Here is a 20,381-nt window from a genome sequence, read left to right as displayed (position 1 = left end):
CTGTTCTAATGTTTAGTTACGGCAGAGTGAATTGTTGAATTTTACAAAAGGTGAATATCCCATACTACTAGCTAGGTATATATGAAAATAAATTACAAATCTATTTAACAGCTTTAAAATAAAGTGCTTTAGAAAATATAAGTTTGTCAGAAATGTGTGAGTATACGAACAGATTTAATTTTAGCACTGGCCAAACATTCCTATAAAAATGAGCAGATTATTTTGCAATTATTAAGTCTGTATTAGGATATTTTTTAAAACTGTGATGGACATATATTAAAAATTATGGTAACCTGAGAAATGTAGAATATTCTGCTATGGCATGGATTATGAAATATACTTGCCTCCATATGCTTGACATCTAAAAAATTATTGAAGTTTTAGAGCTTTGCTCTTTGTAGTCCTGACCAGTGATCTGAGCTTTGTGGGAATGCTGTGATAGTATGGGGTGGTAAAAAGGACAGGATTTAGAATTGGAAAGACCTGGTTTTTTGTTTGTTTGTTTTTTGGTTTTATTTAGAAGTCCCCAAATCTCTCTGTAGCTCAATTTCTTCACCTTTAAAACTAGGATTTATGAATAAAATCTTAAGAAAAAAATCTTTTAAAGGGCACCTGGATGGCTCAGCCAGTTAAGCAACTGCCTTCACCTTAGGTCATGAACTTGGGGTCCTGGAATGGAGTCCACATTGGGCTCCCTGCTTAATGAGGAGTCTGCTTCTCTCTCAACCCTTCCACCTGCTCATGATCTCTGTCATTCTCTCTCTAATAAATAAATAAAATCTTCAAAAAAAATTTTTTTAATGCAATAAGGATATATGAAACTTAGTTTGTGAGAAGATATACAAAATGTTTGGTGCATAATAAATGTCCAGTAAATGGTAGCTGTTCTTCACTGTGTTGTTGAAACAACCCCAGTGTCTGCACTCACACTTTTAGACATCCTGTCTGATAGTACTGATGTACTATACAGGCTCTTATTTAAAGCTGAGCCCTGTGATTGACAGCTAGATTTCACCCCTTCTTGCCTTTGCAGGAACATTGCTCAAGCAGTTGCCTCCCTTCTGGCCCACGTTGCCAGTTGCACTGTCATCCACATAGGCATAGGGACAGCCTGGTCTGCTTACAGAGAAGCCCCCCTCCCCCCCGTCCTTGCCAATCACTATCCCACTTTTTTTTTTTTTTTATTCATTTGTTTATTTGCTCTCCTTTGAAGGACAACTCTTTAAAAGAGCTGTCACATTCACAGTTTCTAATTACTCTCTTATGTTCTCTTAAACCCACTCCAGATAGCCTTTTTCCCATAACTACTTCAGCAAAAATGTTCCTGTTACTGTCACCAGTGAGCTGTCTTCTGCCAAATCTAGGGGTCAGTTCTCCGTTCTCCTCTTACTTGACCTATTACGAGTATTTGACATTGTTGGACCTCCTCCCCCAGGTAATTTTTCTTTTTTTAAACTTGGCTTCCTCCTATTCCTTTGGCTTCTCTCTCAAGCTCGCCAGCTCTTTTGTGAGTTCTAAATCTTCTGCCAGACCTCTTCCAGTTAGAGCACCATAGGACTCAATTCTTTGTTCTTTGTTCTGTTGGTCCTCACTCCCTGGAGTGAGGCTCATCCTGGGCTCATCCACTCTTTTGAATGATGAATAAATTCCATTTATACATCCAAGGCTATCATTTATATATCTAGCCCCAACTTCCCTTCTAAATCCAGATTCAAATATCCTGACCTAGTATCCTCCCTCAGGTATCGCAAAGACATTTCAAATTTAGCACACTCAAAATTCAGCTCCTGATCTTCCCTCCAGGCCTTCTCTGCCCTCAGCCTTCCTCATACCAGTTGATGGCAACACCATCCTTCCATTTGTTGAAGCCCAAATCCTTGGAGTCATCTTTGATTCCTTCAAGTCACACTCTAGCTCTCAGGAAATCTTAGTGGTTGAGCCTGTAGGAGGTATCCAGAATCTAACGACTTCTGGTCAGTGCATTGCTACAACCCTTTCTTGCTTGGATTATAACAGGAGCCCCTAACCGGACTGTTTCTACCTATTGCTACCCTACAGCAATCACCACAGCAATCAAAGTGATTTTTTTATTTATTTGAGAAAGAGACAGAGATAACAACAGAGAGCACAAGTGGGAAGACAGGGAGAAGCAGGCTCCCATTGATCAGGGAGCCCATCGTGGGGCTTGATCCCAGGACCCTAGGATCATGATCTGAGCCGAAGGCAGATATTTAAACCAACAGAGTCAACCAGGTGTCCCCAGAGTCATTTTTTTTTTTTTAACAGTTATAGGTTCACAGCAAAATTGAGGGGAAAGTACAGAGGTTTCCCCCTTGCTCCCTGCCCCTACACAGGGCCAGAGTGGAGTATTTGTTACAGCTGATACATCTACATGGATACGTCTTAATCATCCAAAGTCCATAGTTTGCACTAGGAATTACCCTTAGTACTGTACATTCTGTGAGTTTGGACAGGGGGATAATGACATACCTACCATTTTACAGAGTATTTTCACTGCCCTAAAAACCCTGTGTTCCACCTATTCATCCCTCCCCCTACAGCCTCTGGCAGCCACTGATCTTTTTGCTATTTTGACAGTTTTGCCTTTTCCAGTAAGTCGTAATAGTTGGAATTGTAGCATGTGTAGCCTTTTTGGATTGGCTTCTTTCACTTAATAAAAATATGCCTTGAAATTTCCTCCATGTCTTTCCATGGTTTGATAGCTCATTTCTTTTAGTGCTGAGTAATATTCCATTGTCCAATATACCACCGTTTATTTATCCACCTATCAAAGAACATCCTGGTTTCTTCCAAGAAATCATTTGCACACAGTTTAATCTTCATTTCATTCCAAGGGAGACATTGCTATGAAGAGCGTGACCCCACAGTACTGAAAGGAGCTTTAACCAAACTTTAACGGAATTACTGCCAAACTAGGAGAACACATTGGTAAAACAATGAAAGGGTTTGAGTTTTGTTTACAAACTGCTGTTACCTATGTAGGGAGCATGTAGTCTCAGAAATCTCAGTAAATGGCCATCATCATTTGGTCCAGTGTAATATCTAGTTAGCATGCAGATATTAGTGGAAAATAATCCAGTTTTTAAAAAAATACATGGCAGCTGTGTAAATAGGAAGGATTTCTAGCCATGCGCTGATGGACTTTGTGTAACTTTAAGATGCCGTAAGTGCATGTTAACTCATAAAAGAACTCTCCCATTTTAGGGTATCTTCACATCTTCATGCCTCTGCTCATGCTGTTTGTCTTCCTGGAATGCTTATCCTTTCCTTGTCAACTCTTGCAGACTCCTTGTCCTCCAGAAGCCAGCCAGAGTCACATTTTCTCTCTAGCTTTTCTTGGCACGGTCTTCCTGCCAAGGGTTCTCCTCGCTAAGGTTAATGGATTAATTGCTTCTGCCTTTGTGTTCCCAAAGCATTTGTCACAGAGCGTGCACATTATTTATGTACCTGCCTCTGAGTTACAAGGGCACCTTCATCACCTTTGTCTCTCTAGTGACTGGCACAGTCTCTGTCTCGTAATATCTGCTCAATAAAACGGATTTGAATTTGAAACATTAGACTTTTTTTTACCATCATCACTGATGCATCCAGCAAATATTTATTAAGAACTTTTAATATGCAAGGTGCTATGTTACAGGCTACCAAGGTACTAAAAAAAGAGAACTGGATGACTGATTTCTTAAAAACCTCAACTATAGTATAATAAGAAAAAATAAGTCCTGAATAAAAGTAACTATAAACATGGTTGCATTATTTTCAAGGAGAGGCATGTGTAAGTGCACATGTATGTGTGTGAGGACCTCACAATAGAGCTCAAGAATGTCTTCCTATTTGCTAAGAAAAATGTTTCCCCCTAGTAAATGGCTAAAAAGCTATGATTAAAAACAATGATTCCTTTGATGTCTCATAAATGAGGTTAAGTCCTGTCCTAGATCTATCTAAAAATATATCTCTCTTCCTCACTTTGGTGTACTGTCCTACACTATTAGAATTAAAGCACTGCTCAGGTTTGCTGCTACTTGCCAAAGAGTCTACACTTAAAGTATAGAAAGTCTCTTTTGGTGCCTTGAGGTATGAATTTTATACATTCCTAGTTTTTAGAAAACACCTCAAGTGGTAGATCTTTTACATGTGGCTGCACGTTCCTTCCTAATTGCCATTAGGAAATTGGCTCTAGAAAGCTTCTGACAAAAACGAACAGTAATGTCATAGAAATGAAAAATCCAAACCACATTTTAACTGGCAGTTTTTAAAAATTTGGTGAGCAGACTTCAATTACTCAGCATTGAATTGTATATAAGCCAGTAGCATTTCTTTTTTTTTTTTTTTTAAGGTAGATGGGCTTTTCCACAGTAAGGTATAAGATGTAATAGCTTGAGTGATTACAGCTGTTAACTGGTCATCACCAGCAATCTTTCTGTTTTCATCTAGACTTGGATTGTCACTTGCATTTATCTTCAACTACTCCTATTTAATCCTCTGGTGAAAACTAAAGGGATCTGCAGGAACCGTGTGACTGATGATGTAAAAGACGTTACAAAATTGGTAAGTAAGGAATGCTTTCAATAGCTGTGTTTTGTTTTGTTTTTCTTCCATTTTTTTGAAAAAGGTTTCATACTTTTTTTTTTGTCCCAACTTAGTATTTTTCCAAGACAAAGAAAGAAATCAATGAGTTCTTCTAAAGGGTGTTTAGAGAGGAGGCAGGGAGATATTTATGATCAAGGAGAATCTATTGGTAACATTGGTACCTCACTGCGGTGACTTTGTTTCTTGTTTTTTTCGTCTCTGTCACAGGCAGTGTAGGACACTGGAGAGTTTTCTGTGTGCTGATGTGGCATACCACCTTGTTTCCCATTATCTCTTGAGTGGGTTTCTCAGTGTCTTATTTCCCTTCCATATGCCCTCCTTCTCTTCTCTAACAAGCCTAACAGAAAAGACCTGAAATGGCCAATCTCCCCCTTCAACAGCATGAAGACCCCATGACATGTAGGTGGGTATGTGCTCCCTCTGGGAATATAGCTGGAGGAGTGATTTGTTACCCAAATGTTGAACAGACTCCTCTTCCACATTTGTCATGTTGGAGCTCATCTCTCCGCAAAAGCCATTTTACGCTGGTGCCCCTTGGTTACAACTAGCTTCATGCCATGTTTCTCTTAAAATGCATACCATGGCATGAGAGAGAGAATACAGCATCTGGAATGCATTCCTCCCAGCTCTCCTGATCTAGGGGAGATTTACATGCCCATTTGAGCTACTAGGTGTGATTTCAGGGTGAGCACACTTGGTGAAGCATTTTTGTTAAGTGCCCAGTTCAAAGCAACCAAGCGGCATTCTGTTACTTGAAAATTGTCTCGAGCACAGAGATGATACAAACATAGGGAAGAAATAAAGGTCGTGATATGGACAAAAGAAAGAAAATTGTATTTGTTGAGATATTTGTCTTCCCTACTCTTGATCTATATTTCCTGGTTTATGTTTTATTTGGGGCTTATAGCCAAACTTCAAAACAGAAGTTTAATTCTGTGGTCCAAGTCTTTCTGACTTAGCCTCAATGCAGTTAGAAACAGACACATAAACCACAGACTCGCACGCAATTTAGGTGGATTCCTTAGAAGGATGCCCAGAGGATCCAAGTTTAAAAAGTATTCTGTGATGCAGTATTCTGTGATGAAGATCTACCAGCACATTTTATTTGAGGGGCTGGTGACCGAAGCAAAGCAACATTTGCCTGCTATATGCCCTGCTAGGTCTTAGGGAGCAAGTGAGGAAAGTTTTTTGTTTCTTAAAGATTTTATTTACTTATTTAAGAGAGAAGCAAGTATAAGCACATGGAGGGAGAGAATCTCAAGCAGACTTCGCACTAAGCACAGACTCCACACTAAGCCCCAAGGTCAGGCTCCATATCAAAACCCTGAGATCATGACCTGAGCTATAACCAAGAGCCGGACGTTCAACCAACTGAGCCACCCAGGCACTCCTGCTTTATTTTGTCTTCAAAGACTGCAGAGCATGGACCTCTCCCTCAAGTTGCTTATTAATCTGTGACCCAAGAAACTATACTGCAAAGAAAATATGGGACATCTGGGTAGCTCAGTCAGTTAAGCACCTGCCTTCAGCTCAGGTCATGATCCCAGGGTTGTGGGATCAAGCCCCACTTTGGGCTCCCAGCTCGGCGGGGAACCTGCTTCTCCCGCTTCCCCCTGTTTCTGCTTTCTCTCTCTCTCAAATAAGTAAGTAAATAAATAATAAAAAGAGAAAATATATGCTCATATTATCATTTTTATATTGGTAAAAAGTTGCTCACTAAATGTTTGTTCAGTGAAGGAAGACCTGATGTGCTTTACCGTGGTAAGCATTATGGTCCCCTGTGGTGCTTATTAAAATTAAAGGTATCTGGGCTGCCCTCTAAGAAGCTAATACAGTGACAGGTCTGAGGAAGGGCTCCAGGCATCTACATTTTAAAGACATTTCTGAAAGGATATTTAAGAGCTACTGCTCTAGGTGGTCTGTTGGGTCTCCAAAATTTGGAGACATAAGTGTCTTGATTCTAATTTAGTCTCAGTTCTTATTTTGACTAGCTTTTTCTATGTTACATAAATTTATAGGGATCTCAGATTAGTGTGAGTCTCAAAAATATGCTTAAAGTAGTTCACAATGGGGAAATTACAGCTCTCATGGGTCTGTGGGTATAACTGTGGAACTGAGGATGATCGATGGAGATACGCAGTTACCGTAGGGAGCAAATGTCAAGTACATCAGCAATGAACTATAGTTGGAAGATGGTGGTATACTTGACCACAGGCCCAGCATATCCAAAATTAACACGGTATTTAAGAAAAATTACTTATATGTATATTAGTTGCTAAGTGTTTAAGGAAAACTACTTAATGAGCATTACTTCCTGTGAAATGTCAAACCAGTATTTTCAAGAGGCATAAGTAGATATTACAAGCACCTTCCAAGATTTCCATCCTTGTCTTTGACCATCTGTTTATTCTCAGTCTGTTACCTGTCTGCGGATACAATGAAAAATGGCAAGAACCATTACAGAGAAAGAGCAGCCTGGGATATTCATTAATATTGACATGAAAGGATAAATCCTCACCCGAAGGGCAAATGTGAAATCATTAGACTGAGAAAAAGAGGGTTTTTACCTCCCTTCTAGCAGCTGACTCGGGAAAATTTTTTAATTTCAAGAGAACAAGATTTCAAGATCTAGTAAACACACAAATCAAGAGATCAAGATTTTAAGATCTAGTAAACACACTAATTTCAAGAGCTGATCTAGTAAAATTAGTGTGTTTACTTTGGATTATTGAAAAAAAATCAAGTTAATAAAAAATATAACTCACCAGGGGTGACTGGGTGCCTCAGTCAGTTGGACGGTCAACTCTTCGTTTCTGCTCAGGTCTTGGTCTCAGAGTTGTGAGACTGAGCCCCGTGTTGGGCTCCACACTGGGTGCAAAATCTGTTTAAGAGTCTCCCTCCCTCTCTCTCTGCCTCCTGCTCCCTCCCCCCAAAAATAGGACTCAGCTGACTTCTAATTGAATAAAGACCTACATAATTTGCAACCCGTATTTCATAGAGTAGGAAATAGGAGAATAATCCCTGACCTCAAAATGTTCATAATCTAGGGGCGCCTGGGTGGCTCAGTGGGTTAAGCCTCTACTTTCAGCTCGGGTCATGATCTTGGGGTCCTGGGATTGAGCCCCGCTTTGGGCTCTCTGCTCTGCGGGGAACTGCTTCCTCCTCTCTCTCTGCCTGCCTCTCTGCCTATTTGTGATCTCTCTCTCTCTCTGTCAAATAAATAATTAAAATCTTTTAAAAAAATGTTCATAATCTAGTTTGGGAGATAAGTCATTTCCATAAAAATATAAAAGCATATCACTAATACCACGATACATGATACGTGGATGCCATTTAAAAAATTTCATGTAGGATCAACCTGTGCCGATAAATTGGTTAAGGAATGGATTTTGGAATTTGGTAGACCTGAATTTAAATCCCAGCTTTTTGACCTTAAATAACTACCTTTCTGAATCTCAATTTCTACATCCCAATTTTGTCTTAGAGAATAAATAAAAGAATGTATATATGATGTTTCTTATCACAGTTATTGTTATATAACTTCTTTGGGCCTCAGTTTCCTTATCAGTATTAAGATTAATAGTACATCATAGAGTGATTATAAGGATTGAATCAGTGTAACAGTGTTAGGAACACAGCAAGTGCCTGCTACATATTAGCTGTTAGTAGTGGTAGAAGTGGTGTTGTAGGATCAGAGGATCCTGGAGCTGAAAAGAAATTTAGAGACAATCTGGAAAACCTATTTTTTTAAAAAAATATGGGTGCCTGGATGGCTCAGTTGGTTAAGCGACTGCCTTCAGCTCAGGTCATGATCCCAGAGTCCAGGGATCGAGTCCTGCCTCAGGCTCCCAGCACCATGGGGAGTCTACTTCTCCCTCTGACCTTCTCCTCTCTCATGCTCTCTCTCACCCTATCAAATAAAGAAATAAAATCTTTTTAAAAAAGGGGAAAAAAAAACAAAACTGAGGGATGCCTGTGTGGCCCAGTGGGTTAAGCCTCTGCCTCTGGCTCAGGTCGTGATCCTAGGGTCCTGGGATCCAGTCCTGCATTGGGCTCCTTGCCCAGCGGGCAGCCTGCTTCTCCTTCTTCCTGCCACTCCCCCTGCTTGTGCTCTCTTCCCTCTCTCAGACAAATAAATAAAACCTTTAAAAAGTTAATAAATAAGGAAACTGAGACCCAGGAATGGTGAAGCCCAGCTCCAGGTCCCGTTACCAGCGCAGTGCCTTCTATGACAGTAGTTTTCAGACTGGCTCCTGGAGCTCACACAGCCATTCAGCCTTCATTTGTGTCTGGATTTCCAAATAAGACTTGATGTGGAAAAAAGAATCAGCTGAAAAAATGTTGGAAGTCACTGCTATCAACCACCATGTGTAGGGTATCATTTGAGAATCATTCGTTTGGAGTTTTAGGGTACTTACTGAAAGTACAGCTGTCAGGGCTCCCACTGCAGAAATTCGGACTCTCAGCTTGTGAAGGTGAGGTGTTTCCAGCTAGCGTCCTGGGTGGTAGGGATCTGCATGTAAGTGTCAGAACTGCTTAGGCAATCATACCTCTAATGTGGGGATTTTTTCGTTTGGGGTAGGGGGGAACAGAACAAAAACAAAACAAAATTGTGTTCTCATCCTTAGCCTAAACTCATTAATCTAATTCAGTGATGTGAGTGACTTCTGAGTTCCACAGATACAGAGAAGCATGGCCTCTCTCTAAAGTACCATGGGACAATTCTATCATGATACTTTGTCAATTCGAATCTTCTAGAATAATTCAGTAATGCCCTGACTCAGGGAGGTTACATAGAATAAGAGGGGTTTGCTTTATACGCATAATGTTGGTACATTCTGTTTGAGAGAAACAAAGTAGGTTGCCTACCTTTCTTACCTTGTGCGCCCAGTAATCTCTTTGACTGAAATCCTTTCTTTGCAGTCTCTACCAGTTCCTTCTCTCTATTAAGTGTCAGCTGGTACTGTGCCCAGAGACCTGAAGTCTGTTTGCTTGGGGTGATTCTCATGTCACAGAAGTACATGATTTATGACCTTTACTGTCATTTTTTGGTTGTTGTTCTTTTAATTTCTTCTTGGACACTTTGTGCTGCCTCTATAGTCCCCATGGTTTTCATTTGAAATCTCTCTGGCACGTTTGTTCAACATAATAGTTCCATTTATTTATAGAACATTTTGCTTTGTTTCTAAAAGATGTTGTAAGACTTGTTTTAAATGGCAAACTCAGACCTACCTAAGGAAAGGGTCAAGGATCTGGGAAGCGATGAAACAAACTTTAAAATTTGTGGTCTGTGGGACAACGAGGCTGCAGATTTAACGGTTGTGTTACAGAAGGAGGCATCCAGTTATTGAAATAGTTCAAACTGGTTTTTCCTTTTGTTCTTTGTATAGATGCCTTCATTTGTAATCATAGTTTTCTTTCATTTGGGGGAATTTAATTAAAGGTGACTATGTTACTTTTTAAAAACCTTTTTTGTTTTAAGGATCTATTGAGTAATTATTTTTCTTCCTCAAAATGTTTAAGGCAGGTTGCTACCCCAGCCCCGTTTTCGAAAGGTGGAATTACTCTGTCGTTTCCAGGCCAGTCTCCAAATCAGAACAGAATTAAAACTCAGGCATTCATGGTTTCCCTGGTCTTCTGATAGGCACTTATTTTAACACATGACTCTTAGAGTTGAGCATAATGGGAGATAGAGAAATACCGCAAATAAGTTTCACTCTGGACAGTTTTGAATAATTTCTGATTTTTATTCTTCTTCAAGAACCGTATTTTTCAAATAGAATTACCACAACATTAAAAATGAAGTTTCCGAGTCTCAGTGTTTCCATTTCTAGATGAATTCTTAGCTTTTCTAAGCATATCTTCTCTTTAAAAAGCAGAAATCTCAAAAAAAAATAAAAATAAAAAAATAAAAATAAGCAGAAATCTCAGGGGCACCTGGGTGGCTCAGTTGGATAAGGGGCTGTCTTTGGCTCAGGTCATGATCCCAGGACCCCGTGTCAGGCTCCCTGCTCTGTGGGGAGTCTGCTTCTCCCCCTGCCTCTCCTCCTTGCTTATATGCTCTCTCTCTGTCTCTGTCTCTGTCTCTCTCTCAAATAAATAAATAAAATTTTAAGAAATCTTTTAGTAAAAAAAATTAAATAAAATAAAATAAAAGCAGAAATGTCAAAAGCACCTAGGTGGCTCAGTCAGTTAAGCCTCTGACGCTGGATTTCATCTCAGGTCATGATCTCATGGTCATGAGAGCAAGTCCTTACAGCTGGCTCCGCCCTCCACAGATTCTTTCTCTCCCCTTCTCTCCCTTACTCCACTTCTGTGCTCTCTCTCTATCTCTCTCAATATATCTTAAAAAAAAAAAAAAAAAAAAAAGATAAAATAGAAGCAGAGATCTCTTGGGGTGCCTGAGTGGCTCATTTGGTTAAGCATTCAACTCTTGATTTCAGCTCAGGTCATGATCTCAGGCTTGAGATTGAGCCCTGAGTCAGGCTCCGAGCTGAGCATAGAGCCTGCTTAAGGTTCTCTCTTTCTCCCTTCCCTCAGCCCTTATCCCCACTTGTGCCCACATTCTCTCTCTCTTTCTCTCTCTCTCTCTCTCAAAAATAAACTAAATAAAAGCAGAGGTTGCTCACAGTTTTGGGGGGTTAGGTTTCCCTTTTCTATTTTGGACCTTTGAAGAATAATGGTTTGCCAGTTGGATAGTTTTTAAAGTTTATTTTTATTAGTTGGCTACACTTAGCATTTTAATTTCTTCTCCTGCAGTTAGCAGAACTTACCTCTCATATTTGAAAGTAAATTTTAAACTTGTAGTGTTCAAAGAAAGGACAGAAGTGTATCAGAAATAATATTTGTAAAAACTGACAAATGTCCTATTATATTACCAGATGTGGGAGTCTTAATTTTTTTTTTAAGATTTTATTTATTTATTCGACAGAGATCACAAGTAGGCAGAGAGACAGGCAGAGAGAGAGAGGAGGAAGCAGGCTCCCTGCTGAGCAGAAAGCTCGATTCGGGGCTCCATCCCAGGACCTTGGGATCATGACTTGAGCTGAAGGCAGAGGCTTTAAACCACTGAGCCACCCAGGTGCCCGGGAGTCTTAATTTTGAAGAAGAAAGTCATTCTTCCTTTATAGGATGAATCACTTAGGTACTACGGCTCCTGCTCCTTGATTTTTTAGAGCAGTAGTTACTGTGTGAGTATCTAGGAACCATGTAAAGCATTTTATTTAGATTCTGTCCTTTAATCATTACAAACCTAGGAGGTAATTATTTTTACCTCTGGTTTATTGATTAGGAAGCTGAGACCTAATGATAAGTAACCTGACCATCCTTACCTGGAAAGAGGAAACTGAGTGGAGAAGTTCACACCCATAGCTACCGGTCTTTGGAACACACGAACCTAGCTCATAATTTATAATATCTTAATTTAAGATTTAAATGTCAACTGCAGTTTAAGAATTACCATTGTAGGAATTTTATTCCCTAGGTAGTAGTCATCTTATGATTAAGAGGTGATCATATTGTAGATGTTCTTTTAACCTGCTTTTAATCTTTTATTATTATTTCTGGAGGGAGATGAGTCCTTTAACTATTTAGGTATTTTTCACTAAGAAAAGGCTCAGAAAAGTCTTGTAAAATTGTTATCTTAATTTTTTTTTTAAATCTCTGTGTTATCAAAAACAAACACCTTTGAGAACTAAAGAGAGTTGTCTTGTTGCATTGCATTGTTAGTATCAACAGAGGATGACTTAGAAGGAAAACTAAAAAAGCAAAAAGCTTTTTCCTGCGTTATTTCTGAAAACCAGCATTACGCTAAGCGGCTATACATGGGTGAGGTGGGATATTTAAATATAAGCATAGATACTCTTCCCCTCTCGCCCCCCAAAGCAGTGATTCTTAAGCTTATCTGGGTCTAATGAGACTCTGGAAACTGTGGACTCTTTCCTCAGAGACGTGCACTTAGGCACAACGTCTTATGTAGAGTACCAAGGGAATCAGGAGTTACTGCTACTGTATTTTGATTTTTCCCTTGCACTGAGGAGAAACAACTGAGACAAGGAAGGGTCTCAGCAAAGATGTCCAAGAAGTCACTGCCTGCATGAGATTTAGAGACCTCAATGACATTTGAACCATGTGATCCAAAGATTTTAGATTAGTGATCTAGAGAAGTCATTAAGTGTTCTCACTTTGAGTTTTTTTCTTCTGAGTCCAAATACCTTTAGGACCTGGTATGTAGCCAGTATCTGTTTGGTGTCAAAAGACTTTTTCTTGGCTGAGTTTTCAGCATTTCTGCATGCTTTTCTCTTATGTGTTTGCTTTTGTTTTTGTGCTTCCCAGTGTCACCGAGTATGATCAATCCTAAAGCTACCCAGTGGGGCCCATCTAGTAGAATGAGCCCATCATAAAGTGACTTGTTTTTGCAGTTTTATGCATTTTACAGTCTAGCATAGTATTGACATCTGCATACACCAAACCCAAAAGCTCACTGGGATAATTTGGCTTTTGGCAAAATTCACCATCAATTAACTTCCTTTTTGTTTTTTTGTTTGTTTGTTTTTTGACCTGAACTTATTTTACCAGAATGGATTTGTTTTTAAAATCTATAGTTTTGATTAGTCATCCATTTAACCCTCCCAATAGGCTACTTCCCTCAAATCTAAACCTCATTTCTGGTTATTTTGGCTTCCAGTTTCTAGATAAATATTTCATTCATGTTCAGCACTTTTCTAATGGTCTTCTAAACTGTTCCTGGGCTCTGTTCTGTCTTTGGTCTAATCCATACCTTCCAGAAGGTCTTCCTGAATTTACTGTCCTGATCCCTCCGTGTTCAGTATAGCACCACTACTTCCAGGATAAAGGTAAAGCAGACTACATTTTTAGTAATTACCCAGTTCACTCCCTTTATTTTACAGACAAGTGTAAAAGTTCGTCAGAGAGGAAATGAGGCAAAAGCGACTTGGTGGGTTTGGTGGTAGAACATGTCCTCCTGAACTTTACTGCCTCCCATTTGGCCTCCTTAGCCCAACATTTAAGTCCTTCTCTAATGTGTTTTTATTGACATATTTCCTGTCTCTTAACGTTCTGGAACCTGATTTATCTGCCCGTGATCTCCTGAACACACCTGTGCTTTCCCATGCCTTTGTCTTTGCATATGACCCCTTCTCCGTCTAGAATGTCCCACTCTCTTGCATTTAATATAAACTCGTCTTTGTGTACATACCATGCTTAAGCACCAGGTGTTTTAAATGAGTTTTTAGTCCTTATTTAGTCTTTATAAATTCACTGGCTAGATTTTGTTATGATTCCCATATTATACATGTTGACATTAAAGCAGATTAAGTAACTTGCCAAGATCTGAGTTAACATGTGGAAGGGCCTGGATCTAACAGTGTGTCCCCAGAACCTGTGCCATGACTCCCCCATCAAACTAACTGAAAGGAACATCTTCTAAATCCCAAAGGCTTCCTCCCTCTACAGACTTTCTGTTATGATCAGTATATATCAAAGAAGCTGAATTTATCACAGAGTTATCTGTGCTCTCTGAGGGCTCTTCCACACACTACCAAGCGCTTAGAAAGTCATACAATAATTCATGAAGCAACCATAAAAATCTACAGCTTGACTTCTTAAGTTCTTTTCCAAATGTAACTGGAAAGGAACCAATGGCAGCCAAGAGAGTAATGAAAGGAGACTGCTCTGTAGAGGACAGTGCTGAGCCAGGCACGGAGGGCCAGGTTTGTATCCTCCCTCCATCGGGAACTCCTGATGTCTGCTACTGGTTAGCCCCTCTGTGCCTCCATGTCTTCATCTATAAAATAGGCTTAATAGTATATATCTCATGAGATTGTAACAAAGACTGTATATATGAAAACTTGTTTTAGATTGCAGAGTATTTTTCAAAAATAGTATTTTCATCCCATTGGAAATTAAAATCTTAATAAATCAGTTTAAGGCAGAAATTATTATTATATACCGCCCCCCAAGTATAAGGTACGGAGATTTCAGTGTGTTTCAGTAAGCTGACTTCTTTCCACTGATTGTTTTTTTAAAGATTTTATTTATGTATTTGACAGAGAGATCACAAGTAGGCAGAGAGGCAGACTGGGTGGTGGGGGTTGGGAAGCAGGCTTCCTGCTGAGCGGAGAGCCCCAAATGCGGCTCAATCCCAGGACCCTGAGACTATGACCTGAGCTGAAGGCAGAGGCCCAACCCCCCTGAGCCACCCAGGTACGCCCCAACTGATTTTTATATATAAATTACTAATAAAATAGAATTGGCCATATATCCCTTACATGTTTTTCTGCTCACTAGGTTTATGTATACTCAGGTCCTTAGCTTTCTGAACACTAAATCTGTCAATTTTATATAGGTAGATAGATATAATGTAAATTCTTAAGGAGGGGCTAGATTGTCAAGCAGGTGATGTTCAGAACACCTGCCACTTCTTGTCACATTTCTCCATCTGGAATGGCTTTAGTTTACACGGTTGGTTCATGACATAATAAAATGTTGCTGCTCAGTTTAATTCCAGTGTTTCTACCCACAGAAGTGTCAGCTGTGTCTTTGCCAGGAGGGCTTACATAAAATGACTGGGTCATTTTGCTTTTCAAAGATGAGCATGAAGATCCAAAGACAAAGAAATTTTAGAAGTCTGATGGGAAATTTGACCGCCAGGAATAAAGTACCCAGGACAAACGTGCAGAGAGTAGACGAAATGTGTAGTAGATAGAGCAGTAGTGGCAAGGGAGGCTCTCCTGTCAAGAGATTTGAGTTCTAGTTCATATTTTACAAGCAGTAACTGTGATCTGGTTAGTTACTTGACCTCTTTGAGCGTTAATTTCCTTGACTGTTCGGTATCACAGGGATTGGAAGATTGGATGTGATCATGCAACATAAGCCCTTGTTGAACACAGTACCTGGCGCATATTGAGAAAATACTAGGCTTGAGCCTCAGATGAGTGTGAGGTGGTACCATTAGAGGGAGAATAGTTGTAAGCACAGAGGGATCAGTTGCTACCTTGGCTTCCTTCTGACTCACTTAGGCCTGTGCCTGTATTCCTTTCTCACCAAATTGTTCTCAGATTCTAGGAGCTCTTGGCATGGCCAGGAAGAAGCCTACAGATATGGGAGACTTGTCAGAGGTGACCTAGTCCAGTGAGCATGAGCTAGATCTAGCTTACTATGGGGAAGAGCAAAGGTTTCAGAGAAAGGATGAAGGGAAAAATCTGTAAAAGTAGGGCAGACTTATTGAAGACATAATAGTACAAAATCACTTTTTTATAACGTATTTTGTCTTAAGATAAGACCTATGGTCTAAATCAGTTGTTGGCTATTTGTAGCTGGAAATTTGCATTTGTGGTGGTATGAGGGAGCTGGTGCTGTATGTGAGAAAGGAGATAAGGGAACCTAGCACTCTGTGACGTGCCAGGATCTATACCTAGCAAGTCAGTTGCCTGTATACCCCTCAATACAGCATATGGATTGTCTATGATGTGTTTAGCACATGAAGTTATCTCGGTTTGTAAATTGGCTGTTTGACATGGGTATTTTCATCTTCCATTTTATAGATGAGACAAAGAAACCAAAGTGCAGAATTTATCCTGATTTTCATCATCGTATGATTGTTGCGTATGAGAATATATAAGGTATTAAGGGCTAATGGGATATCAAATTACCAAACAAATTCCAAATGGTTCAGGGAAAAAAAGTTCTTTGTTTTGTACTAACTACAAAAGACTGTGACTTTTCTCAAAATAAAAACAAATTAAGAAAAATGAAAACAACAACAACATCAAAACCCCGAAGTACAGAATTTAGATTTGGTTCCAGATCAGGTGTTTGTTCAACACACGCCACAGTGACTGATGAAAACATGTTAGATATTTTTAAAAAGCCTTTAAAAGAAGCTAGGTAGACATTTGAGACATTTCTAATGTTCAGGCCTATGTAAGCAGATTACATTATCGCACATAACTGAATCTCTACAAATTATTTAAGTTAGAAAGCATTTGCATTTCATGGGTAGTAGTGTTCTTTTGAGGTTTCACTGACATTTTTTTCTAGGATCAAGTTCTCAAACTTGCATCAGAATCACCTGGAGGACTTAAGTAAGATTCAGTAGGGCTGATGTGGCCTGAGAGTTTGCATTTTTAGTGGTTCCCTGGTGATACAGCACTTTGAGAACCACTGACCAAAAAGAACAAAACAAAACATTGTATTACTGATTCTTTGGTGAAACAGTAGAACAGTCCTGGAAGGGAATTCTAAGACCACAGATAGAAACTGAAATTTAGATGTTTCCAAAACTCACTGGATTATACTTATTACTGAATTTAGAGACTAAAAGACTTGTATTATTACTGTATTTTTGGAGAGTGCTTTTGGTTACAAAAGGAAATCAAGAAAAGGTAAATATTGAAATGCAGTGATAAATTAAAAATAATACAATAGGTTTGTATTTTTCTCCCACTAAAAACAATATTAATTGCTATGTATGAATTTTCTCATGGATTTTTTTCCTTTTTTTTCTTCCCCTTCTTTTCTTGTCTCTGTAGGTGGCAAATCTTCCAAAAGACTATAAGATAGCCCTCAACTATGTCCCCGGGATGGATGTTTTGGTGAGTAAAATGTACATTTCTGAGTTCCTTTTTAGTTGCTGATTAAAGGGATGGGGTTATTCTATTGAGACATGGAATTACCGCCCATTTAGAAGTTAGCTAATGCTCGGTATTTGAAGAAAGTATCCTTGGAATTCAAGTTGCATGGTTAATATTTTTGTTTTATCCTCAAGTAACTGCTAAACTTTACTTATGGGTAAGCTTTTCAGTACATGTTGTCTTAGACCTGTTACTTCTAAAGTAAATAAGATCATCTTCCTTAGAGCTAGCCACAGATTTCTCTTTCCTATAACTTCCTCCTAAAAGCTGGAGTGTGAAATTAGGCAAATTCTTTGCATATTCTGCAAAGGTCCTCTAGAAGTCTTTTTCCTACTTAATTTGAGACCACCATGTATTAGTCAATAGATTTTGAGAAATTTACAATATAAATAGGAGGTTATAATTATAAATATGCTTTTATTACCGCAACCAAGAAATTTTAATTATTTTTCTGATTACAAATTACCAGAATTCAAACATGAAGAAATCTTGCAAGCATAGAGATACCTACATACCCACCATGTAGCTTGTAAAACCTTACCATGGTGCAGTATTTGCTTCAAATCTACTTTCTAGTGAAACATTATAAATATTACTAAAGACCCTTGTATTGCCTCTTTCTTGTCTCCACAAATCCCCACTTTGTTCTTATACACAATTTGACTATTAGGAACAAGTCTTCTGAGCTGGAATTTTCATCCCACTGCATGTTTTCACGGCTTGGCGTGAGGATAGCGTCCTCGGGGGTTGTGCTAGGGCAACAACACAAAGTAGCTGCACCTGCTCTTTTCCATTTACTGCAAATCTGTACTCATACATAAGTTACTGTATTTTTGCACTTCATACTTAATAGCATTACACGGTATTTACCACTTTGCAACTTCTGTTTTGCAACACACCTATGACAGGCGCTGATCCATGCTAATTCATTTTAACTGCTGTATTGTATTCCTTGAGTTGAACTTAAAATCATTTGGGTGATTTTAAGTAGACCTCTTTCCATGACTTATGGAACACTTATTACAGACCCACTTGGTGCAAGCTATCTCAGGCTTTGCATACTTTTTGTGGATTAGCCAATCAATCCGTTGTTACCAGTTAAACTATGTTAAGCCCATGGCTAAGTGCTTATGCTTAAAAAGTCTTTCAAAGACAGACTCTAAGGCTGTCATTTCAAGAGAATGTCAAAGGCCTATTTCTTTTCCATAAGAAAGTAATTATTTAAGTTATCATGAGCTATCTAAAGTTCCGTAGAATGTGTCTCTTCATGCTAAACCAGATAGCCTCAAGTCTAGATCAGTGTCTGTCCTGTTGAATTAGGGGGCATTCTCTGGAGATAGAAATGTAAAATCATAGCAGACTGGAAGTTAATCATTCAGTTACTCTGGGAATAAGCACAGCATTTGTTTAGGAAAAAAAGAGGAGTCAGCACCTTACCAGATACTTTAAGAAACAAACACATCACCTAGCCTTGTGTGCTTTAATAATAAGTAAGGGGGATGAAAGGGGCCTTTTTATAATGTGATTTTTTTTTTGAACTTTCAAAATGATTTCACATATTTATCTCCTTGGATGTTTAGAAAAACCCTTCCAGGAAGGCAAGATAGCCACCATAATCTGTGTGATTTCTGTTTTACAAATGACACACTGAGATTGGCAAGAATATTTCACTGAAGGTTATACAACTAAAAAGTGACACTCTTAAAAAAGAAACTTCAGGTTGGGAGGTTGGGTGAGCCTGGTGGTAGGTATTATGGAGGGTACATATTGAATGGAGCACTGGGTGTGGTGCATAAACAATGAATGCTGGAACACTGAAAAGAAATTTTAAAAATACATTTAAAAAAAAGAAACTTCAGGTCATCTGACATTTAACCTTGGGTTACAGTATATGAGTATCTAAATAATTATAATAGCAAGGGCAAGGGAAGGTATTCTTTTTTTTTTCTATTTTTTAAATTTTTTTATTATTATTTTTCTTAATAATTTATTTGAGAGAGGCAGAGGAAGTGAGAAAGGGAGAAGCAGACTGAGCAGGGAGCCTGGTGTGAGACTCGATCCCAGAACCCTGAGATCAAGACCTAAGCTAAAGGCAGACACTTAACTGATTCAGCCACCCAGGCGCCCCAAGGGAAGGTGTTCTAAGTGAAACATTTAAGTAATAAAGATGTACTCTGCCCTGACTGGAGAAGCATTTAGTTGTGTGATTGCCAAACTGACTCAAAGAAATCATGCAGCTCTTAATGTTAAACTGAAAATAACAAAATAGATTATTTTGTGCTGGTATAATCATAGATTATGCTAAATCACAGTTTTCAGTATGGGCTGGTGGAAGCAAGTGCCAAAGTTGTAAAAATAAAGCTGATTCATTGCCACATTTTTTTTCGTGTTTCTGTAATTGAGAAAAGTCCACTATTCTTTGATCTTGGCATACTGTCCTGGCACAACTGGAGAAACTTTGTTCTTGGCCACCATAATTGGCAAGAAAAATAAGCCCGTGCAGAAGGCTTTGGGCAGAAACTGGTCCTAGGCTTTATTTTACCTTTATTTTAAAAATGTGGGTTTCTGCCAAGACCAGAGGAGTTTCCCAGTGGAGAGGCCAGTGATGATTTGTCAGGGGTCAGAGTCCCAGCTGCTTTATCTTTTGTTTCTCAACAATAGAGGGCAGAGTAGGAATCAGAATGGAGACCAGAAAGATTCTCTGGGGCCAAAGCAATAAAATTCTGCCTGAGGCACCGGGCAGAAGGCTCTAGAATAGAATACAGTTCATTGTCATGCTTTTGCTTTAAAAATCTGCTAAATACTCCTGAATATTTAGGGAGCTACTTTTCTAAGAAACCTCCTAGAAAATTACCTAGCGGATTCTCACAGATAGCAGGGTGTGACCAACCAGTTGGTGTTTAAATCTGATGATAATTACTAATTCTATTTTAAACTCTTGAAACTATAATATTGCCAGACAGTTAGGATTTTAAGTCACTAACCATAAAAATCCTAACTTAAAATCCTAAACATTTCTGCTCCTTCCATTCACCAGTAATGTTGCCACAGAAAGACCAAAAACTGTGTTGCTGAATTTGTGTCACACATCTGTAGTCATTCAATGTTTATAAAATAAGA

General features: G+C 39.0%; 1 protein-coding gene across 4 annotated transcripts in view; it reads left to right on the top strand.

Moving 5' to 3' along the window:
• Nucleotides 1-20,381, top strand: part of KITLG (KIT ligand) — a 91,758-nt gene that overhangs the window by 30,399 nt on the left and 40,978 nt on the right. For all 4 annotated transcript variants that reach the window (XR_009356875.1, XM_059186484.1, XM_059186481.1 and 1 more), the window contains exons 2-3: nucleotides 4,453-4,566; nucleotides 17,160-17,222. Coding sequence is in view for 3 of the 4 variants with exons in the window: in XM_059186484.1 (XP_059042467.1) it covers nucleotides 4,453-4,566; nucleotides 17,160-17,222 (177 nt within the window). In the remaining variant the exon portion in view is untranslated. The remainder of the gene's footprint in view (nucleotides 1-4,452; nucleotides 4,567-17,159; nucleotides 17,223-20,381) is intronic.

This window comes from Mustela lutreola, chromosome 8, assembly GCF_030435805.1.
Source record: "Mustela lutreola isolate mMusLut2 chromosome 8, mMusLut2.pri, whole genome shotgun sequence".
NCBI classification, from domain to species: domain Eukaryota; kingdom Metazoa; phylum Chordata; class Mammalia; order Carnivora; family Mustelidae; genus Mustela; species Mustela lutreola.
This window is presented reverse-complemented; position numbering and strand designations above follow the sequence as displayed.